The 18,584-nt window shown below is 40.3% G+C and overlaps 1 protein-coding gene and 1 pseudogene across 4 annotated transcripts in view; both read left to right on the top strand.

Moving 5' to 3' along the window:
* LOC145481600 (uncharacterized) overlaps positions 1-2,113 on the top strand; it is a 101,498-nt pseudogene extending 99,385 nt beyond the window's left edge. The window contains exon 2 of the transcript XR_014048663.1: positions 1,875-2,113. The product of XR_014048663.1 is annotated as an uncharacterized LOC145481600 (transcript). The remainder of the gene's footprint in view (positions 1-1,874) is intronic.
* A 1,446-nt stretch (positions 2,114-3,559) lies between these two features.
* On the top strand, positions 3,560-16,986 carry LOC145481587 (uncharacterized). 3 transcript variants are annotated; one of them, XM_081460099.1, is made up of 7 exons: positions 3,560-4,654; positions 7,286-7,564; positions 9,729-10,043; positions 11,396-11,719; positions 12,155-12,190; positions 14,878-15,027; positions 15,940-16,986. In XM_081460099.1, the coding sequence occupies exons 1-7, from the start codon at positions 4,606-4,608 to the stop codon at positions 16,392-16,394; spliced, it is 1,608 nt and encodes a 535-aa protein (XP_081316225.1). In that variant the 5' UTR covers positions 3,560-4,605; the 3' UTR covers positions 16,395-16,986. The 3 variants fall into 3 exon arrangements, with proteins under 3 accessions (XP_081316225.1, XP_081316222.1, XP_081316224.1); XM_081460096.1 differs by having other exon boundaries at positions 12,155-12,220; XM_081460098.1 differs by having other exon boundaries at positions 12,155-12,220; positions 15,943-16,985.
* Positions 16,987-18,584: the final 1,598 nt, after the last annotated feature.

Raw genomic sequence — 18,584 nt, 5'->3', positions numbered from 1 at the left:
CTTCCCGACCCTGTGTCTAGGTAAGCCCAAAACGTACTCCCCTGGATTTTCAATGGTACTATGGCGGGTAGGGACCTTTCCTCGACAGAAGGCGTGTATCCGCTTAGCGTGGCGTTGGGATCTTGCGTCTCGCTTCCCTTGGACCTATCACATAGGCTGGTGTGGTGTTTGCTCTTACACTTATAGCACAACCTGCTTCGACATTCCTTCCCGGTATGTCCTGGGCGGGCGCAATCGAAACATAGTCGTCTTGCTGCAAAGAACTCTCTCCGTTTCGCGATCGTGTCATATGTTGGGCACGATTCTCCCCAGTGGTTTTTCTCACAGAACAGGCAGTGGGGCTGTTTCTGGCCAAAATAACTACGTTCCCTTCTTTTTGGTTCCGTTTAATTTTTGTGATTGTCTTCGGGTTTGTTGTGCTTGAGCCATTTTTGGATAGAATTGATCAACTTTTCCATGTTCCAATCTTCCCACCCTTCGTCTGTTCTCACCAAATCGGGTTTTACTTAGGGAAGCTTGTTCAGGGTTGACAGAACAAAACCCTTGAGCATCTCTCCCTCCTCCAGAGTTTGCAACGCGTCAAAATTCTTGCTCAGCCTCTCATGAAACTCGCGCATCCTTTCGTAATTCAGTCCTCTGGTAACTGGCAAGTTAATTATCTCTTCCATGTGTGCAGCGACAACAGTTTTGCTCTGTCCAAACTCAGTTCTCAACCTGTTCCACGCCGTCTTGTACCCCAGAGTACCCGGCTTTAAATTAGCTAGTCTATCTCTTACCTTTGGGGCCACCAGCTCCAAAAGGTAGCCGTATTTTTCCTCGTCCGATAATGGCTTGCTGTCTATTTGTGATGTAAACATGTTCTCAAACCTGATCCAGTCAACCGAAGTGCCGTTGAAAGGGGTTATCTTGAGCTCTCGCAGCTTCGCACGGGCGGCTTTCGCGGCTTTTTCCATCTCGATTTTCGTTTCCGTTAATTTTAACTCCGCCGTCATCTTCTCTTCCCAAAGTTCCTACTCTTGTTGCTGGATCTCGCGTCTAAATTTCTCCTCCTGCTCGAATTTTGCTCTGAGTTTCTCCTCCTCGGCCTTTTGACTTTTGTTTCGCTCTCTTTCCTCCAAAACCTTGCTTAGTTTGGTTTTCATCTCCAAACGCGGCGCGTATGTGGCCTTCAAGTCCTTTTTCCACTGTCTCACCTCTCTCTGTGTCGATATTCCACGGTCCATTTTAAGTTCTTGTAGTGTTGACATAAGGTCGTTTAAGCGGTCTTGAATTTCATCCGTTCGCTTGCACGTGAGCGCAATCTCGCTGTAATCGCAGTCTTCTAAAAGCTCATCGCCTTCCTCTAAGTAGAATTTTAGTTTGTCAATCTCTTTATTGATTTTCTTCTCGAGATCTTGTTCCTGTTGTGACATGCCTGTCTCACCTTGGTCGGATTTCTCGTTGTCCGAGTCTCCCATGTTTGAGCGAGGTCTTGAGCAGATTTATCATATGATTTACCTTTCCCTTTCTCGGAAAATAAATCAAAAAAGGTGTCACTGTAGCGTTTTACGAGTCCACGAAAGGCACGAAACAACACACTCGATTCAAGCATCTACAACTTGACCAGCCAAGTTTGACTTAAAGTAATCAGAAAAAACTCCCTGAACCTTTCTGCAGACCCTGTTGAAAATAACAAATTCCGACGGCGCTTTCCCGAGAGGGTTTATGGCTTGAATTGTTGTTCTTAAGTGGTCTTGAAGACAGCCTATCTGCAAAAAGCCACCATTTTGTAAACAAACTTATCTCAATCCGCTGATTCCATATTTGGGCCAAAAAAATTCCGTGGTTCTGATTGGTCGGCTAAAAAACCCCAGCATAGTTCCGAACATATAAAGAGAATAGGCCCTTTGCAGCTAAGCCATCACGTGACCTACTTTTCTTAAAATTATGGGCTATAACTTAACTAATGCCAGAAATGGAAAAAGCATGTCGAAAATATCAAAATGGCCAAGTTTGAGGCCCCCATCATCAGAGAATGAGATTTTATGATGGTCTGAATTTTTGAAAGAATAAGAAGATTTGTATGGGAAAATGTTGCTGGAGAGCAAGACCTTGCTCTCCAGCAACATTTTCCATACGAATTCTCTAAATTTTCCGAAAATTCAAACTATGGTATAAACCTACTCGTTTTTTCCTCGGGCCTCAAACTTGGCCTCTATAGTATTTTCGATGCGCTCTTTCCATTTCTGGCATTCTTTAAGTTATAGGCCATAATACAAAAATTTTTTAGGAAAAATTTGGTCACGTGACCCCAGCTGCAAAGGGCCTATTTAGACGCTTCGAGGTGATATGCTTCTGCTCCGACACATTATATGCTCATGATAGCTATTTGGTACACTACATTTCTCCATGCATAACGTCCCAGCTAGAATTACGTTTTGGCCGTGAAAGGGATGACAGAAGGTGTAGTAGGCAATATATATTAGTTCGCAAATTGCTTGTTTTGGAAAGGAGTATGCTTGACTTTTTTTAAAAAAACGTTAATTAATGCGAGTATGAAAAGTATACAAATAAATTTAGACGTGTCAAAATATTCATCATGAAAAAAGTCTGGGTCAAGGTGATTCTTCTACCCAAGCTGACAAGTCCTGTGGAATTCTCAAGTCAGCAATTGTAGTCTCTTTCATAAAATGGGAACAAGAAGAAAATTTTAATCAGAGACCCCGGGGTTGTTCAGAATCTTCACTTATGTTAGTTCTTTATAGAATTACTAACATTTCAAAGGTAGATGGCGCTATCAAATTTCTTTTTATCAGCCAAGGAATCCATTAAAATACAGAAAAAAGTGAAATTTTTATTCAAATTTTTAAAACCCATCAGTGCGCAACATGTTAATAACCTTGGTGTCAATCACTGGAGACAACCATCCACCTCTTTCATGATCAACACACTGGGAAGATTTCCTGTAAAATATCATAAGCCTGATCGGGCAATATCATTGTCAAACAGAAGATTCTTCTCTTAATGTCTTTTTGCATACATGGTTTTTGTTTTCGCTTGTGTTCCGTTCGCAGCTCACAAAATGTCAAAACCTGGACGCCAGTGTATTTAAGCCTGGCGTTGTAGTGCTTTAAATAAAGAATCTGCTGATCGATATCTCGAGGAAAACGTCTCTTCAAAACGACTATTACAAATAGCAAGGCATTAATTAGCTGAGGTTTGGAGATCCAAGCTGTATTGAAAAAATTGTTAAAAAATGTTAAATGTTGAATGTTTATAGTGGTCGATGCGCTTCGCTACCACTAGCTGGCTAGTTCTCGGGCGTGCCACTTAAACTGAAAGAAAGAGACATTTCAAATAAAAATAATAGGCTTAAAAATCCCAACTGACAGGAGGCATACCAGTTGGCTATTTACAAACATGACCGGGGAATTAAACTAGGGTCTACCGAGAAACAACTCCAGCTTAGCTTTCACAGCAACGAGCTCCGGATTTCAAGTCCAGCGCCCTAACCACCCGGCTACCTTGCCTCCACTTAAACGTGGATGTGCTCGCTGGCTGACGTCTTGTCTGTCTTGTTATTTCAGGAGGTTTTTAATAACTTGTCTCGACTGAAAACAGCACCTACTTTTTATAAATGTAACTTTATTTTCACCAAAACATTGATTCGAAATAAAACTACACGGATACTTAGGAAAGCGTTTTGCTGTTATGTATTACTTTCAAATTGAATTGGGAACCGGCAGCTGGTTTATTTATCGGTTCCGCGGCGCCAAACTGCTTTTTCTTTGTCCTTCAATTTAGCAGAGTGATGAGACAAGAGAAGGAAGATAAAACAAACCGGCAACCGCTTTAACAGGATGAAATTTCACAGATTAGGTTACATGTTAACCCACAGAACGAGCAACCTGTTTTTCATTTGTTTTTTACTTTGAAAGTTTAGTAAGGGGCGGAGGAAGTTCCTTTCGCACGTTCATATATTTTCATATGTTATTTCGATCCCGAGAAAAAACTTTTCTGGTAAGCAAAATTGGCATATAGATGAAACTGCCGTTGGATCATGTAAGCATGTTATTAGTTGGTAATAGCTGAGAGCGGTTTAATGTTTTCAATTGAGGGTCATAAAACTAAAACAAAAATAGCCACCCTGGCCAATCACGAAAGACAGACATTTCTCTAAACCAATCAAAATTCGAAGCAAATCACATGTAGCTGTTGTGAAGCGCGGGAAAACTTGAGCGAGGGAGTATCTATTGGTTTTGGTCTTACGTCTGATTGGATGAAAAAGCAGAGCGGATATTTTAAGCCAATAATCCTACAGCGTAGTAATTGAAACCGAGGCAAAGGTGAATTACTTTCGACTTGAGAACTGATCGCTCAGTTAAAGTAAATAAAATGTCATTATATAGACAGTTCTATCCATTAAAAGTCGCTTCTAATTCCGTAATTTATAACAAATAAATTCACAGCCCGGCGCGTGCAAGGACTGAGTGCCATTAAAGTGTAACTGTTAAGAACTTTGCAGAGATAGCAGGCGCGTAATACGATTTGATCGGCCTCTTCAGTTTATACTGATGAACATCAACTTCTTGTTCATGGCGGCTTGTTCCTCTTTTAGTTTGTAAGATGTTTTATTCTTTTGGCCTCGTGCTCCTTGTTATTATATCTCACCCAGGTACGTAAGAGTTTTATGATCTTTATTCAATATTGTTTGATTAGTAGTTTAGATGGGCGTCAGGGAACTCCTTAATCAACAGCGCATTATATGATATCTTTCCTTTCAAAACTTAAGAGCGAAGGGAGTTTTCGAATGCTTAGTCAAATCTCTTGGGTTTTCCTTCAGAAGACTATCAACAATTTTGTTTCCCTGTCAAATTAAATTTGCGCAAAGTGTTTTGCACACTGTATTTGCATCTTTAAATGAACATTATCTCAAGAAATTGCGAAAAATAAACTAATGGTTGTTGTTTTGATGTTTAAAATGATAATTAACACAAAAATTATCTTTCTTTTAATCGCTGTGGGGTTTATAAGAATCTAGTTCACAACAAACTGGAGAAAACGAAGCCGGTGCTTTTTACATAAAACAAAAACCTCCAAGTTGCAGCTTGAATTAAAACCATGGCCTTATCAGGAGGAGCCGGGACTGGTTCACCGGCAAATGTTACGATATTGGTCGTTTTGTCTTTTACGCATCTGGTTTTTGTTGCCACCTGCACTACTAAACGTTATTTAACATTCATGTTACTGCAATAGTTTCTACACTACTTTACATAATTCACCTTAAACAGGAAGATCTAAACGACAGTATCTGCGTTTTCTATCGCGTTCGCCGTTTTACACTTGCTACGCGGAAAAACTTCTGAGTCAGTCTTCAAATTGGCTCCCAGTCTAGGCAACCTACGTTACAAAAATTGATAATCTTTTAGGGCCTCTTCATATGAGTTCGGTAACAGGGCTGGTTCAGTTACCGGGACGAATTTTGTTGACTGTTCATATGAGAATTTCAGCCCGGTCGACCGGGATGAAAATTCCTCAGGGAGCAAAACCAAAGTGGTGTCAAAAAGTTGCATCGTTCGCGACTATCATAGCCTTGTTGACTCTTGTGACTTAACTAATAAAACTAATTCGCATACCTCTGAAGTGGAAGTACAGAGAAGATTAAAATTATGCTTTTATGGCCGCTATGTTGGAAATAGGCTCCAAATTGGCTCCCAGTCTAGGTCACGTACGGTACAAAAATTAATAATCTCTTAGGGCCTCTTCATATGAGCCTGGTAACCGGGCTGGCTCGACGAATTTTGTTGTCTGTTCATATGGGAAATTTCAGCCCGGTCTGCTGGGATAAAATCCAAGAAACACAACCAAAATGGTGGAACATAAACTTGTATCGTTCGCGGCTGTCGCAGCTTTCTGGACTCTTGTAACTTTACTAATAAAGCTAATTCGTCTACTCCTAGAGTGGAAATACATACAAGGCAAAAATTGTGCCATTTTGGCCGTTATGTTGCGAAAGCGAAGCTATTTCGTGTAAAAAGTTGCGTCCCGGTTACTCGGGCTGGAGTGTTCGTATGGGAAAATTTTCATCCCTGTTACCGAGATCTCGGTCGCAAAACACGAGATCTCGATAAGCGGGCCAGTCTGGCTTCTCATATGAACACATCGAAATTTTTACGATGGAAAGAGTGGCGAGGCGAGATCTCGGAAACCGAGCCAGCCCGGTTGACCGGGCTCATATGAAGAGACCCTTAGTGCCTCTTCATATGAGTTCGGTAATAGGACTGGTTCAGTTACCGGGACGAATTTTATTATCTGTTCATATGGGAAATTTCAGCTCGGTCGACCGGGATGAAAATTCAAGAAGCAAACCCAAAATGGTGCCATAAAGTTGCATCATTCGCGACTAGCATAGCCTTGTTGACTCTTGTGACTCAACTAATAAAACTAATTCGCATACCTCTGAAGTGCAAGTACAGGCAAGGTTAAAATTATGTCTTTTTTGCCGCTATGTTGCGAAAGCGAAGGTATTTTGTCAAGAAAGTTTCGTCCGATTACCCGGGCTTGAGTGATCATATGGGAAAATTTTTATCCCGGTTGCCGAGATAGCTCGGTAACCGGGCTAGCCCGCCTTCCAATATGAACATATCGAAATTTTAACAAAGAAAATTGGAATGAGGCGAGATCTCGGTAACCGGGCTTATATGAAGAGGCCTTTACTAGCCGCGGGCGAGGGCTACACGAGGTCGTGCTAGCTGGAACGATTCGAGCGCAGTACAAAACTGACCACAGAGGGCTAATAATATTTTAATTTATTATACGGCAAGAAAGTCTTGATGTAAATACGAGCGTTCCATCGGTTCTTTCTTGGTCAGGATTTTGTAACTTGACATTTCAGTGAACTAAGGCCTCCAGTCTCCTCCTGCTCTGCACTGTGCAAACTCCAAGAAACGTGAATGGAGAACATGATACGAATACGATATTAGGAACAATAACGAAACTAAAGAGAATGAGGGAGACATGAATAAAAATTTAAAGGCTCGGCGAGAAATTTCACTTGTCTGACTTTAATGGATCTGCCTTTATATGTTTATTGCCCATAATTGTAAAAATGATAAAATTTAAAAGATCTTTCGCGAGTAAAAATACATGAAACGAAATGGGGTAACAAACGCAAAGTAGCCAAGCTTATCTCTACGCTCTGTGATTGGTTCAAAATATGTCATCCTCTAAAACCATGGTAGTCGAGGTGCTTTGTTCTCTACCGATGCATGGTGGGTAGTCTTATTGTTTTCTCTTCACTTAACAGATGCCTCGTTCGCGATGGACACGAAGTGCGAAATAAAATCTTCCTGTTCCTTGTCAGGATGTCAAATGCACACTGATCCGATGACGGTCGATCCAGGCTCCAACATTACTCTCAACTGCACGATTATCACAGGAGGACTGGCTCGAGACATGACCTGGAACCAAACGTCGGAACGAGTTAAGAGTAGTACGGGGTTGTCGAATCTGGTTTTAGAACAATCAAATTCAACGAAAAGTGATGGAAAATATTCATGTCGATGCACCATTATAAAATTCGCGAGTAAGTGTTTCCTCATTAAGCCCTGGTACAATTCAAAACTACCGTATTAAAAGAATTTTCTTCTTACTATTAAATCTGTCTCAGGTGCGGTTCCAGGATTTTTCAAGGGGGGAGGGGGAGGGAGGGGATGGTACCTTGGGGTTTCAGAATCAATGGGGCATGTTCCCAAAATGTTGTAATTTAAGAATTGGATCCTGATTGAAAACCCGTTTCACTAGAAATACTGGCAATACTACAAAGTAGAAATTACGATGAGCCACCTGTCCAGAGGGTTTGTCTTTATTTCTTCCATGAAATATTCACAACCGTTTCCAAACTTTTTATGTTTTGCTTCTCCAAAAGAGGGGTGACTAGCCATCCAATCAACCCCCCCCCCTTCCAAATCCGCCCCTTTGACATGGTATGAGATATGACATGATATAACATGGCATGACACAGCAAGACAAGACCTGTCGCGATGTCATACATGAGTCGACCTAATCGACGTATAATTACACAAGTACGTAAGAGCTTTATGATCTTTATTCAATATTGTTTGATTAGTAGTTTAGATGGGCGTCAGGGAACTCCTTAATCAACAGTGCATTATATGATATCTTTCCTTTCAAAGCTTAAGGGCGAAGGGAGTTTTCGAATGCTTAGTCAAATCTCTTCGGTTTCCTTCAGAGAACCATCAACAATTTTGTTTCCCTGTTAAATTAAATTTGTGCAAGGTGTTTTGCACACTGTATTTGCATCTTTAAATGAACATTGTCTCAAGACAGTGCGAAAACAAACTAATGGGTGTTGTTTTGATGTTTAAAATGATAATTAACACAAAAATTATCTTTCTTTTAATCGTTGATGGGTTTATAAGAATCTAGCTCACAAAAAAACTGGAGAAAACGAAGCCGGTGCTTTTTACATAAAACAAAAACCTCCAAGTTGCAGCTTGAATTAAAACCATGGCCATATCAGGAGGAGCCGGGACTGGTTCACCGGCAAATGTTACGATATTGGTGATTTTCTCTTTTACACATCTGGTGATTGCTGCAACCTGCACTACTTAACGCTATTAAACATTCATGTTACTGCAATAGTTTCTACATTTGCATAATTCACCTTTAACAGGAAGATCTAGACGACAGTATCTGCGTTTGCTATCGTGTTCGCCGTTTTACACTTGCTGCGCGGAAAAACTTCTGAGTCAGTCTTCAAATTGGCTCCCAGTCTAGGCAACCTACGTTACAAAAATTGATAATCTCTTAGGGTCTCTTCATATGAGTTCGGTAACAAGGCTGGTTCAGTTACCGGGACGAATTTTGTTGACTGTTCATATGAGAATTTCAGCCCGGTCGACCGGGATGAAAATTCCTCAGGGAGCAAAACCAAAGTGGTGTCAAAAAGTTGCATCGTTCGCGACTATCATAGCCTTGTTGACTCTTGTGACTTAACTAATAAAACTAATTCGCATACCTCTGAAGTGGAAGTACAGAGAAGATTAAAATTATGCTTTTATGGCCGCTATGTTGCGGAAGCGAAGGTATTTTTGTCAAGAAAGTTTCGTCCGGTTACCCGGGCTTGAGTCATCTTATGGGGAAAATTTTCATCCCGGTTGCCGAGATAGCTCGGTAACCGGGCTGGCCCGCCTTCTAATTTACAATTCAAAAATTCAATTCAATTCAAAACTAAAAAAATTAAAAGAATTTTCTTCTTACTATTAAATCTGTCTCAGGGGCGGATCCAGAATTTATTAAGGCGGGGAGGGGGAAGGTACTTTGGGGTTTCAGAATCAATGGGGCATGTTCCCAAAATGTTGCAATTTGAGAATTGAAACCTAGTTGAAAACCTTTTACTGGCAATGTTAAAGAGTACAAATTATAATGAAATACCTGTCCAGACAGTTCGCCTAAATTTCTTTCATAACATTCTCAATTGTTTCAAATTGTTTCACAATCTAGTGAATCCACCCCGTCCCCCCCAGCCTCTAAATTTACCCCTGTGACATGGCATGTTAACATGGCATGACACAACAAAACAAGACCCGTCGAGACCAGTGGTCATTGGTTCTTACTTATGATCAAATTGAGGACACACAGACGTATCGATGAAGTCCTTAACTTTTGCCTTTGTCAATGGTCACATATTTAAACTCAGTAAAATATCTACTTGCTCTTTTCTTTAGGCGCATTGGTGACTGTAAGCCCATTAACAAGTTCGCCAAATGATATCATCAAAGGAAAGAAAAAGGACTTATTATGCACTTTCAAAGGTTGGCCCCTCCCTCATACAGTTTATTGGCTCAAGAACAGCAAACTAATAACCAACGGAACTGAAGGCATTTATCATTTACTGCAGAGGAAGGGACACTTGCTGTATAGCACACTTCATCTTCCACCCGGACGTGAGGACCAGGAAGGTGTCTATGAGTGCAATGCAACAAACGGTATTCCTGGCTGGTCGAGAAACGCCTCTTGTCGGATAGAAATGTATTTTGAGTGTAAGTTATGTTGTTAAGTCAGTCCAGCTAAAACAGGTATTTCCTACTCAATGGGTCTTTTAAGAAAGCAAAATACAGGGTCGTACCAAGCCTTGAGAAACTGGGGGAAGGGGCACAAAGGTTTTAAGTAACTTGTTGTATTTTAAAAGTAGAGGGTTTTGGGTCCCGCAAACCCATTGGAATGTTCCCTGTATCTTGGAACCACCAATTCTTTCGCCTGTCAGAGTCATCAGGGTAAGTTCGTGGTCATTTCAGACTTTCTGAGGTTCCTTAGTAGCCTGCGAACGCAGACATATTTCCGGCTGTCACTTGGTTTCGCCGAAAAATAACGTCTGCGAACCCGAGCTAGGAAACGATTTCTGTGACGTAATGCCTTTTGTTTCTCCTTGGCCAATCAGATTCCATGATAGAATGAAACTCGAGCGCTCCTCGCAGCGAACACCTCGCGCAATAGTTCTGGGGTTATTTGAGCTAAACTGTGATTGGCTTAGAATTCCTACGTCACAGAAATCGTTTTCTGGCCCGGGTTCGCAGACGTTATTTTTCGGTGGAACCAAGTGACAGCCGGAAATACGTCTGCGTTCGCAGGCTAGTTCCTTAGAGGCAGAGGCGTGAGGTGGTTGAGACTGGTTTATTTCGTGGTTGACGTTAGGTAGGTCGTGACCTGCTTAAAGGCGAAAAATAGAGAGCTCGGTCAGTTGACGACAATGGTAGGCGGCAAGACTTTTATATCAAGCTCACCAAGTGTGCAAATCCCACTAAGAAGGAGTTTGAGACGGCTTTTCCGAGTGACTGAAAAAAACTTCAGCAAATCAACAGTGTCGAATCAGGAGGTGTCAGTAATCCATTGATTACATCATGTCTGGAAGAGGAGACGGCTAGAGTCAGTCTTGCTTGTACTGCGGCTAGTCAGTATCCTTCTACACGGCCACTCACTTTCGTTAGTTCCTCTTCGTGGTTTTCGCCTGCTACCGCCTTCAAAAGGAGTTCCTGTATGCTTCAGATGCCTTGGTAGAGTGTGAAATCCTTCTGGTTAAATCCAGTACGAATACACTCTGTTGTCACATCAATTACCGAAAAATACATGTGGCGGAAATGCTCCTTGGGTGTAGAAGGAGAGTAACGTGCTACTGTCCTCTATTTCTTTCTGTCATCTTTTGTTGTGTTGTCCTCGTTCATCAGTGTCTCCAGTCTCAAGGGGTTCCATTTCACAGCATGTCTTGTGACCGGACATGATGTGTGTGATCCATCGGGCTTGTTACATACGAAAAATTCGTTGTTATTTTTTAACATGTACAATCGCTTTGAACTCAGTTTTATTGGGAATTGTTTCTTTTTTTTACTGAATACAGGTCCAATACCAGAAGGCCCGACCATTTCTGATACGGAGGTTTCAGTAAGGATATTTTCCAATGTGAACCTGACGTGCTTGATTGATTGGAATCCTGACTATCAATATTGCCCAGAATATCAGCTATGGTCATTACCAAGAAATGGCACAAAATATAATCAATCTTTAGAAGACACTGGCAGCAAATGCAAGAAAGAGCTCGTCCTTTCTATTTTTAATGTTACAGAAAATGACGAGGGTACATACAGCTGTGACTTCTTATGCAAGGACAGAGACACCACTAGAGATACCATCGACTTGAAAGTATTTGCTCAGCCAACTACAGGTATCGTAAGAAAACTTTATGGTCAAATGTAAACCGTGAACAAAATGCACTTGATGGCTGGTTGGTTGTTTGGCTGGCAGGTTGACTGCACGCGTGATTGAGAGGCATGTCATTTAGTTAGTTGGCTGGTTGTTTAGTCGGTTGGATGACTGATTGACTGACTGACAAGGGGCTGGCTGGCTGGCTGACTGGCTGGTTGTTTAGTCGGTTGGATGACTGATTGACTGACTGACAAGGGGCTGGCTGGCTGGCTGACTGGCTGGTTGGTTCGCTGACTGGCATGTTGGTGGGCTGCTTGGTTGGTTGGCTGATTGCTTGTTCACCTTGCTCACCTTGGTTACGAATTCAGTTTTGTTACTGACACCGCATATACAATATATTTAGTCATACTGCTTAGCTTTGCAAAGGTTAAACCTCTTCCACTCTCATTTTCAGAGTTTCAACCATCAACTGAATACAGGACCACCTCAGGTGAGTCGAACAATTTCCTGGCTCATTCAGGTGAGTCGTTGTCAGTCAGTCTCGAATTGTCTGTCAGCAGCTGTTTTCACAAAAAGCTTTTCAGTCAGCAAAACATTAGTTGTAAACTAGATTGGACAAAAGAGGAAAACGGTTTATAAGTCATTACATACACTGTATCACCAAAAGATCGTAATAAAATGTCTTCAGCCGTCATATCCGTGAATGATGGTTAGTTTCAATAAACGTACTGACAGTATAAAGTTAATTGTCGAACGCGCAACTTGATCAAGGAAGGCAATCGAACATCTATGAAGAATTACCAATCGTAGCGTGCAATTTCTTGAACATTTTATAATACGTAAGTTCTGTCTTGTTACATGTATTATTTTTTAATCTTATCGACCCATACCGAAACCAAACAATTGAAAAGAGGATCGTAAAAAATATACCGCCTTTTGACTGACCCAGGCTGCGTAATTATTGCCGTAGTAATTAAATGAATGCGCGCGCTCTGATTGGTCAATCAGCTATGGTTTATTGTGCCACTAAACTCGTGGCAATTTCGCGTGTCTTCTGAATTATTACTTGGGCGTATCCCAAAGGGAGCCCAAGTTTAAAATTGCCCTTCATTTTTGTTTGCGTTCAGTTACAAATCGCTGTCTGGTCTCTAAAGCGCATGCGTCACCTGTGCATGCGTACAGCACATGGAATTTGCAGAAGTTGTCGTCTTGAAGAGTTAGCACGGATTCCATGATTTCTGGGGAGATGAAATGATATACAAACGAACACACCGTTCGAGGTAGACCAACACTAAAGGACATTAAGCGTTTTCGAAACGGGCTGGTCTGCAAGCTTTACGAGAGATCAATTTACGAGCGAACATTTTGAGTAAATTTATCAAGAATCATGTTATACCAAAGGAGCCATCAACCGGGGCTATCAACTCTTCAACTTGATAAAAAGCATCTTCATAAGCGTCATCGTATGATCGTGAACCAAGTAGAATCCCAGCACGAACTCAAGAACGTCTGAGCAACAAGAGCAGAAAGGTTAGAAAATTTGTTTACGAATGTATCTGTTCGAGTACACCTAGGTAAAACGCGCCGAGAAACTTCGTTAAGTATAATAACGATAAAATCTCGAACTAAACGATATTTTCTCGTTATTTTCTTGTAACAGAGCTTTGTGTCTTTACAAGAATGAAACCCATGTAGCGAATTATTGTACATTTAAGCTGAAAGAAACTAATGTACATGTACGTTGACCCCAGCAAAACAATTCTTGGCTTGCACTGTCACCTAATCCTGACGCAATAAAACCATTTAGTGGATTAAATCAAGAAATTGTGATGTTATAGGAGATTAATAAAGATGACACTTCGCTAATTTTTAATTAATTCTGTGCGTTTTCCCAAGCTCAGATATTCGTCGAAATATTTCGCACAAATTTACAGAGACGAGTACCTCCGCGGTACGCCAACATTGCGGCCGGAAAATAGTGTAAACATCTGAAGCTTACTTTGGCCATCTAGGCGACTGACTGTCTGTACTGAACAAGCAAGCATTTACATTCCCAAGAAACATAGATCAGAATTTATTGGTAATTATTTGTTCAATAAACATTGTTCTTCATTCAAAAAGCTTGAAATACTCCTTAAACATACTGACAAACAGAAATTCCCACGAAACACCAATTTCAATCAAAGTTCCCTTTTTTCCAAAAAACAATACCATTTGCAAGGGGAGATGCAGCTGACAAAAGATATCCCTGCAAACTTTGCTATAGTTTCCCTTTTAACCCCCAAATAGTAATAAAACATTGTGTGGTTCCAGAATATGTCCATATTCCCCCACAGAATGCATTGGAAATTCCTGAGGGTGGCAGTGGTCTCAAAGGCCAAAATCTTTAAGGAAATGTATGACGCTTAATTGGAATTTCTAGAGTGAGGGGATAAGAAAAAATCCCTTCCGTGTATGAGATGTGGATAATTTAAGAAACTACACATTTTCCAAAATCTCCGCAAAAGAAAAGTTACTTCTTCTCTAAAAAAACTCTCCCAAATCATACTATAACCAAAAGAATGCAATCATTCAAAACAATATCTGAAACAAGCTGGGTTGAAAAGTGTTAACCCATAGAACAAACATGACATTTTAGTATCTGAGTTCATTTCAATAAGCAATACTTTATCTCTTTTTTAAAAATCCTGTTGGCCACATAGATGGACACAAATGCAATCATATAGGTTGAAAGTTAGCATTTTACTGTCAAAACCTTCATTGCTTTACTTTAAAAAAACGCAGACCACAGACCAGGCCTAAAAAAACGGACAGCGGGCAATATACAACACTATGCTAGAGTATGAAACAATCGACAAAAGACAACTAAGACTTCACCATGTCGATTTCCTGGCGTTTACAACTCGATATGCCAGGAAAGACGCCCAAGTTTACGCAGATATGCGTGTTATATAAAAGCAATAGACCACAAGTTTTTATGGTTTAGAGGCATGATAAACCACTTGGGATGGTGGAAGAACACGCAAAGAATTCGTAAATCACGAGCCGCAGGCGAGTGATTTACGAATTCTTCTCTTGTTCTTCCCACATCCCGCGTGGTTTATTAACCTATAAACCATAAAAAATTGTGGTCTATTGCTTAAATGTACTGATTCTACTGACGTGGTTGAATTTTAGATTCAAAATCCACAGAATCCACAGAAAGCCACAGAAAGTGGTTCCAAGCAGTCCTCATTTCATCAGTGGGAATTGTCATCATTTTGGCCTTGTTGTTTGTGTGGTTCGTTGCCAAGGAAAGGAGGACATCGTCATCCTCCAAAACAAAATGTAAGTGGTAGATTACTTGACATAATATTAATATCATGACGGCTTCAGGGATCATGTAATTCATTTATTGACTGAGCGTTGTTATGGGTGCTTTGACCTCGTATGTCAATCAAGTTTAAACAAAGGAAATCATGACGGCGACGGTGTTTAGATATTTGATCTTAATTACATAGATTTTTACGATTTTATCTCTCCGTTTTCTCTTTAATTATAGTTTCAATTGAGAAGATATATCAAACACTCGAGACAGTATTTGACCATATTCGAAACACCTCGAAGTTCGTCAAAAACACTCCGCTGCGCGCCGTATCTTCAACTCTCTTCTCGGTGTTTGGAAATGTGGTCAAACACGGTCTTCTGTGTTTGATAATTGCATCGTACATCGTTTTACCATGGTCTAATGTTTTCTACTATCTATCATTTTCCTATTTTCAATAACCAGCATAGAGGAAACCAACGGTATATGCTCCATGGAGACGAATTTAATGCCGAAGGGATAAAAATTCAGGGAATAGTGGAGATACTTCCAGTCACTTTATACTACGGGGAACGGCGAAGAGAAACACCGGCCTGATGAGCCACTAGTAAACGTTGGGCTCAAAAACAGTCTTGAAGCTTTACTATCCTCGTGGTTTTTACCTCAAGCAGGACAATTAGCATTTCACTTGAGGCACTTAAGAATAATCTCGGTAGTCACGGAAGTTAGGGAAAAAACCCTTGTAGCCTTCTTGTACCGTTGTTTCTGGCGTAGCTAGCTGGATTAGGTCTATCAGTTTCAGATGTGCGGGACGAACAAAAGTCAGATTCCAAAAGTTCATGTCACAGGTCAGTAATCTGGGCAGCCAAGCCACATCCGGTTTGAACGGAGAAATCAACCTTTTTGTAATAACTTCTCGTTTTCTTTGTTGTCAGCAGATTGCCCAGTGGAAAAAGAGTTCATAAACCAACTCTTTATCAGCCACAGTTCAAAGGACTTTGGTTGGGTCACTGAGAATCTCATCCCAATTATCGAGAAGCATTCGATTGCATACAGCATCCACAATCGGGACTTCGAGCTTGGCAAGCCCATCGTGGAAAACATGGCAGATAGTGTGTACGGCAGTCGTCAAGTGCTGATTGTGTTGTCTGAGAATTACCTCGCCAGCAACTTCTGTCGAGAGGAGCTGCACATGGCCGTCCAAAGGGAGGCAGACGCCGACGATTCGTCACTGCTTCTTGTGATGGTCAACAAGTTGAAGAAAAAGAAATTACCTGCCGCGTTGAGAAAGAAGCGTGTGCTGGATTTTGACAAGCACAAGAAGAAACAAGATTGGGAAGAGAAAATGTTACGTGAGATTTTAGATGGCGAATTAATTAGTGGTGTTTAGAAGTTAGTTAACAACAAACAACCCGGAGACCATGTGAATCGGGCTATGGTGCTTTTTGTCTCTTTAAGGAGTGTAAATTGCCGCGTTTGGTATCATTTAAGGGTGTTCTCGGAACGTTTATATCCCCAACCAACAAAGCATCTTTCAGGGTTGCATTCAAACAGATAAAAAACACCATTACTGTGTTGGTGGTTTGGACTCAACGAGCGTGAAGTCGTTACAATTTCTTCGTACATGAAAGCTCTTTACTGCCATTTAAGTCGCCATTGCTTTTTTTTTTTATTCTCTGTCTCTGATTGGTGTATTCGCGCACAATTTAGTCTCCTTTAAGGCTTTAACCCCACCCCGGGATACAAACAAAAGTAAATTTCAGTTTCTTTTATTGTAATTGTTTTTCAGATAACTTAAAGACCGGCTCATTCGTTACATTTGTACTATCAAAAGTTCAAGCTCAATTCAGTTCATATCAAAACTGATCTAAACAGCCATTTTAAGTCAGGTCTACGAACGTCATGTTAGCGAACCGATTTTTCGCTGTCGCGTCACCGTGGCAAGTAAAGCGAGAGTTTTTTGTTTTTTTTTCACCAAAAAAACGTTTTCTGAATATAACAAAGAAAGTTCTAAATATCTCGAAAACAAATTAAGAGATTTTGAATCATTCAGGCAAAATTTTTCAAAATTTTCTTGCAGCAGTAAAAGGAGTGGCTTTATTACTTGTAGCGATATGAAATTATTGGAATGCAGTTTTGAAGTGAGAAATCCGGCCTCGCTGAACTGGTTTGTTTCTGGCATACAACTGAGTATTGTTTCAAGAAAAATAGCGAGGAAAACACAGGGCTCAACTAAAAAAAATGCTCTAATCATTTCTAAATATCCGTAAATTTTCTAAATTTCCTAATATTTTCTAAATATCTCGGAAAACTCTAAATATCCCAAAAAATATTCGGATATTTGTTGAAAGGTCTGGCGTGAATCACACCCAGTTTGTTGAGAGAAAATTCAACTCGCTGTCCGTTCGCATTTTAGTGTAGGGTTAATTCTTACTTCATCTTCCATTTTGCCAGGTTTAAATTTGAACGTGATTTCCACGTTATAATTAGCTGGTAGGAATTTTTAGACTTTTACTATGTCAAGTGCGAGATCGACAGTTTTTATTATTGGCTTTTATATCAATAGTTTCTAAGATTTTTCTAAAATATTTGCTGTTGAGGTCGTGCAGGGACTGTAATGTTGCAGGATATTTCATGGCCAGATCTGCTGTCTAATTTATAATGACGGCGTATTGCGCATTTTGCATCAATCTTTTTGCTCGAGTAGAACTTAGTTATGAGTAGAATTACATTTATATGGCTCGCTGTAACTACAGACTTATAGCTGTCAGTGTTGACAATGTACTGATTTGCTACGTATAAATTTCTTAATACTTATATTTATATAAATATTTATCTATTTATATTAGTAAATTTAACTTAAGTAAGGATAAATTTTTATAGTTTTCTGATCACTTAATGTTGTTGCGATTTGGCTATGCTAGTTTTCTATGTATTTTGCATCTTATCTCAAGCAGTTTATTTAAAATAAGGAATCTAGAATCCTGTATAAGCTGGCCTAATTACTCAGATATCTCCTTTTTAGTATAGGTTATCATACGGTTTCGAGTTCAATTTGGAATTAATTTGCACGAGTGAGTTTTTGAAAAAGCTGAAATTGCACAAGCCGCTTCGGCGAGTGCAATTTCTGCTCTTTGAAAAACTCACAAGTGCAAATTAATTCCAAATTGAACGAGAAAAACCGTATGATTACTTATTAACAATATAAACATGAAAAAATTCGCGTGGAGGAAGCGGAGTCGACAAAATCTGGATCGGACCGGATCGGATCACCGAAGGAAAGTATAAATGTTAAGGAGTTTAGGTCAAAATGAGGAATATATATGCCTGTCATTAGATAGATGTTGCCATGGTAACGGCCTAAATCCAAAAATTGACAACCAAAACATAAGCCTTATTTTAATAGTACCCATACTGGTAAATCTCTACGGGGAAAACTCAAAGAGAAATTAACTAAGTTTCCTTTTCTAACTCGCGCTCTATAGGGAGGGTGTTCGTAATCACTCTAGGGGGGTACCTTAAGGTGGCTCCCCATAGTTTTATGATCGCACGAGCGCTGAGGAAGTAATCTGCGCGCGCT

The sequence above is a fragment of the Orbicella franksi genome, chromosome 3 (genome assembly GCF_964199315.1).
Source record: "Orbicella franksi chromosome 3, jaOrbFran1.1, whole genome shotgun sequence".
Classification (NCBI taxonomy): Eukaryota; Metazoa; Cnidaria; class Anthozoa; order Scleractinia; family Merulinidae; genus Orbicella; species Orbicella franksi.
This window is presented reverse-complemented; position numbering and strand designations above follow the sequence as displayed.

Coding starts and splice junctions, on each gene's coding strand:
- LOC145481587 (XM_081460096.1), top strand. CDS start 4,606: ATGTTTTATTCTTTTGGCCTCGTGCTCCTTGTTATTATATCTCACCCA. Junction 4,655..7,285: donor TGTTATTATATCTCACCCAG/GTACGTAAGAGT, acceptor TTCACTTAACAG/ATGCCTCGTTCGCGATGGAC. Junction 7,565..9,728: donor CACCATTATAAAATTCGCGA/GTAAGTGTTTCC, acceptor TCTTTTCTTTAG/GCGCATTGGTGACTGTAAGC.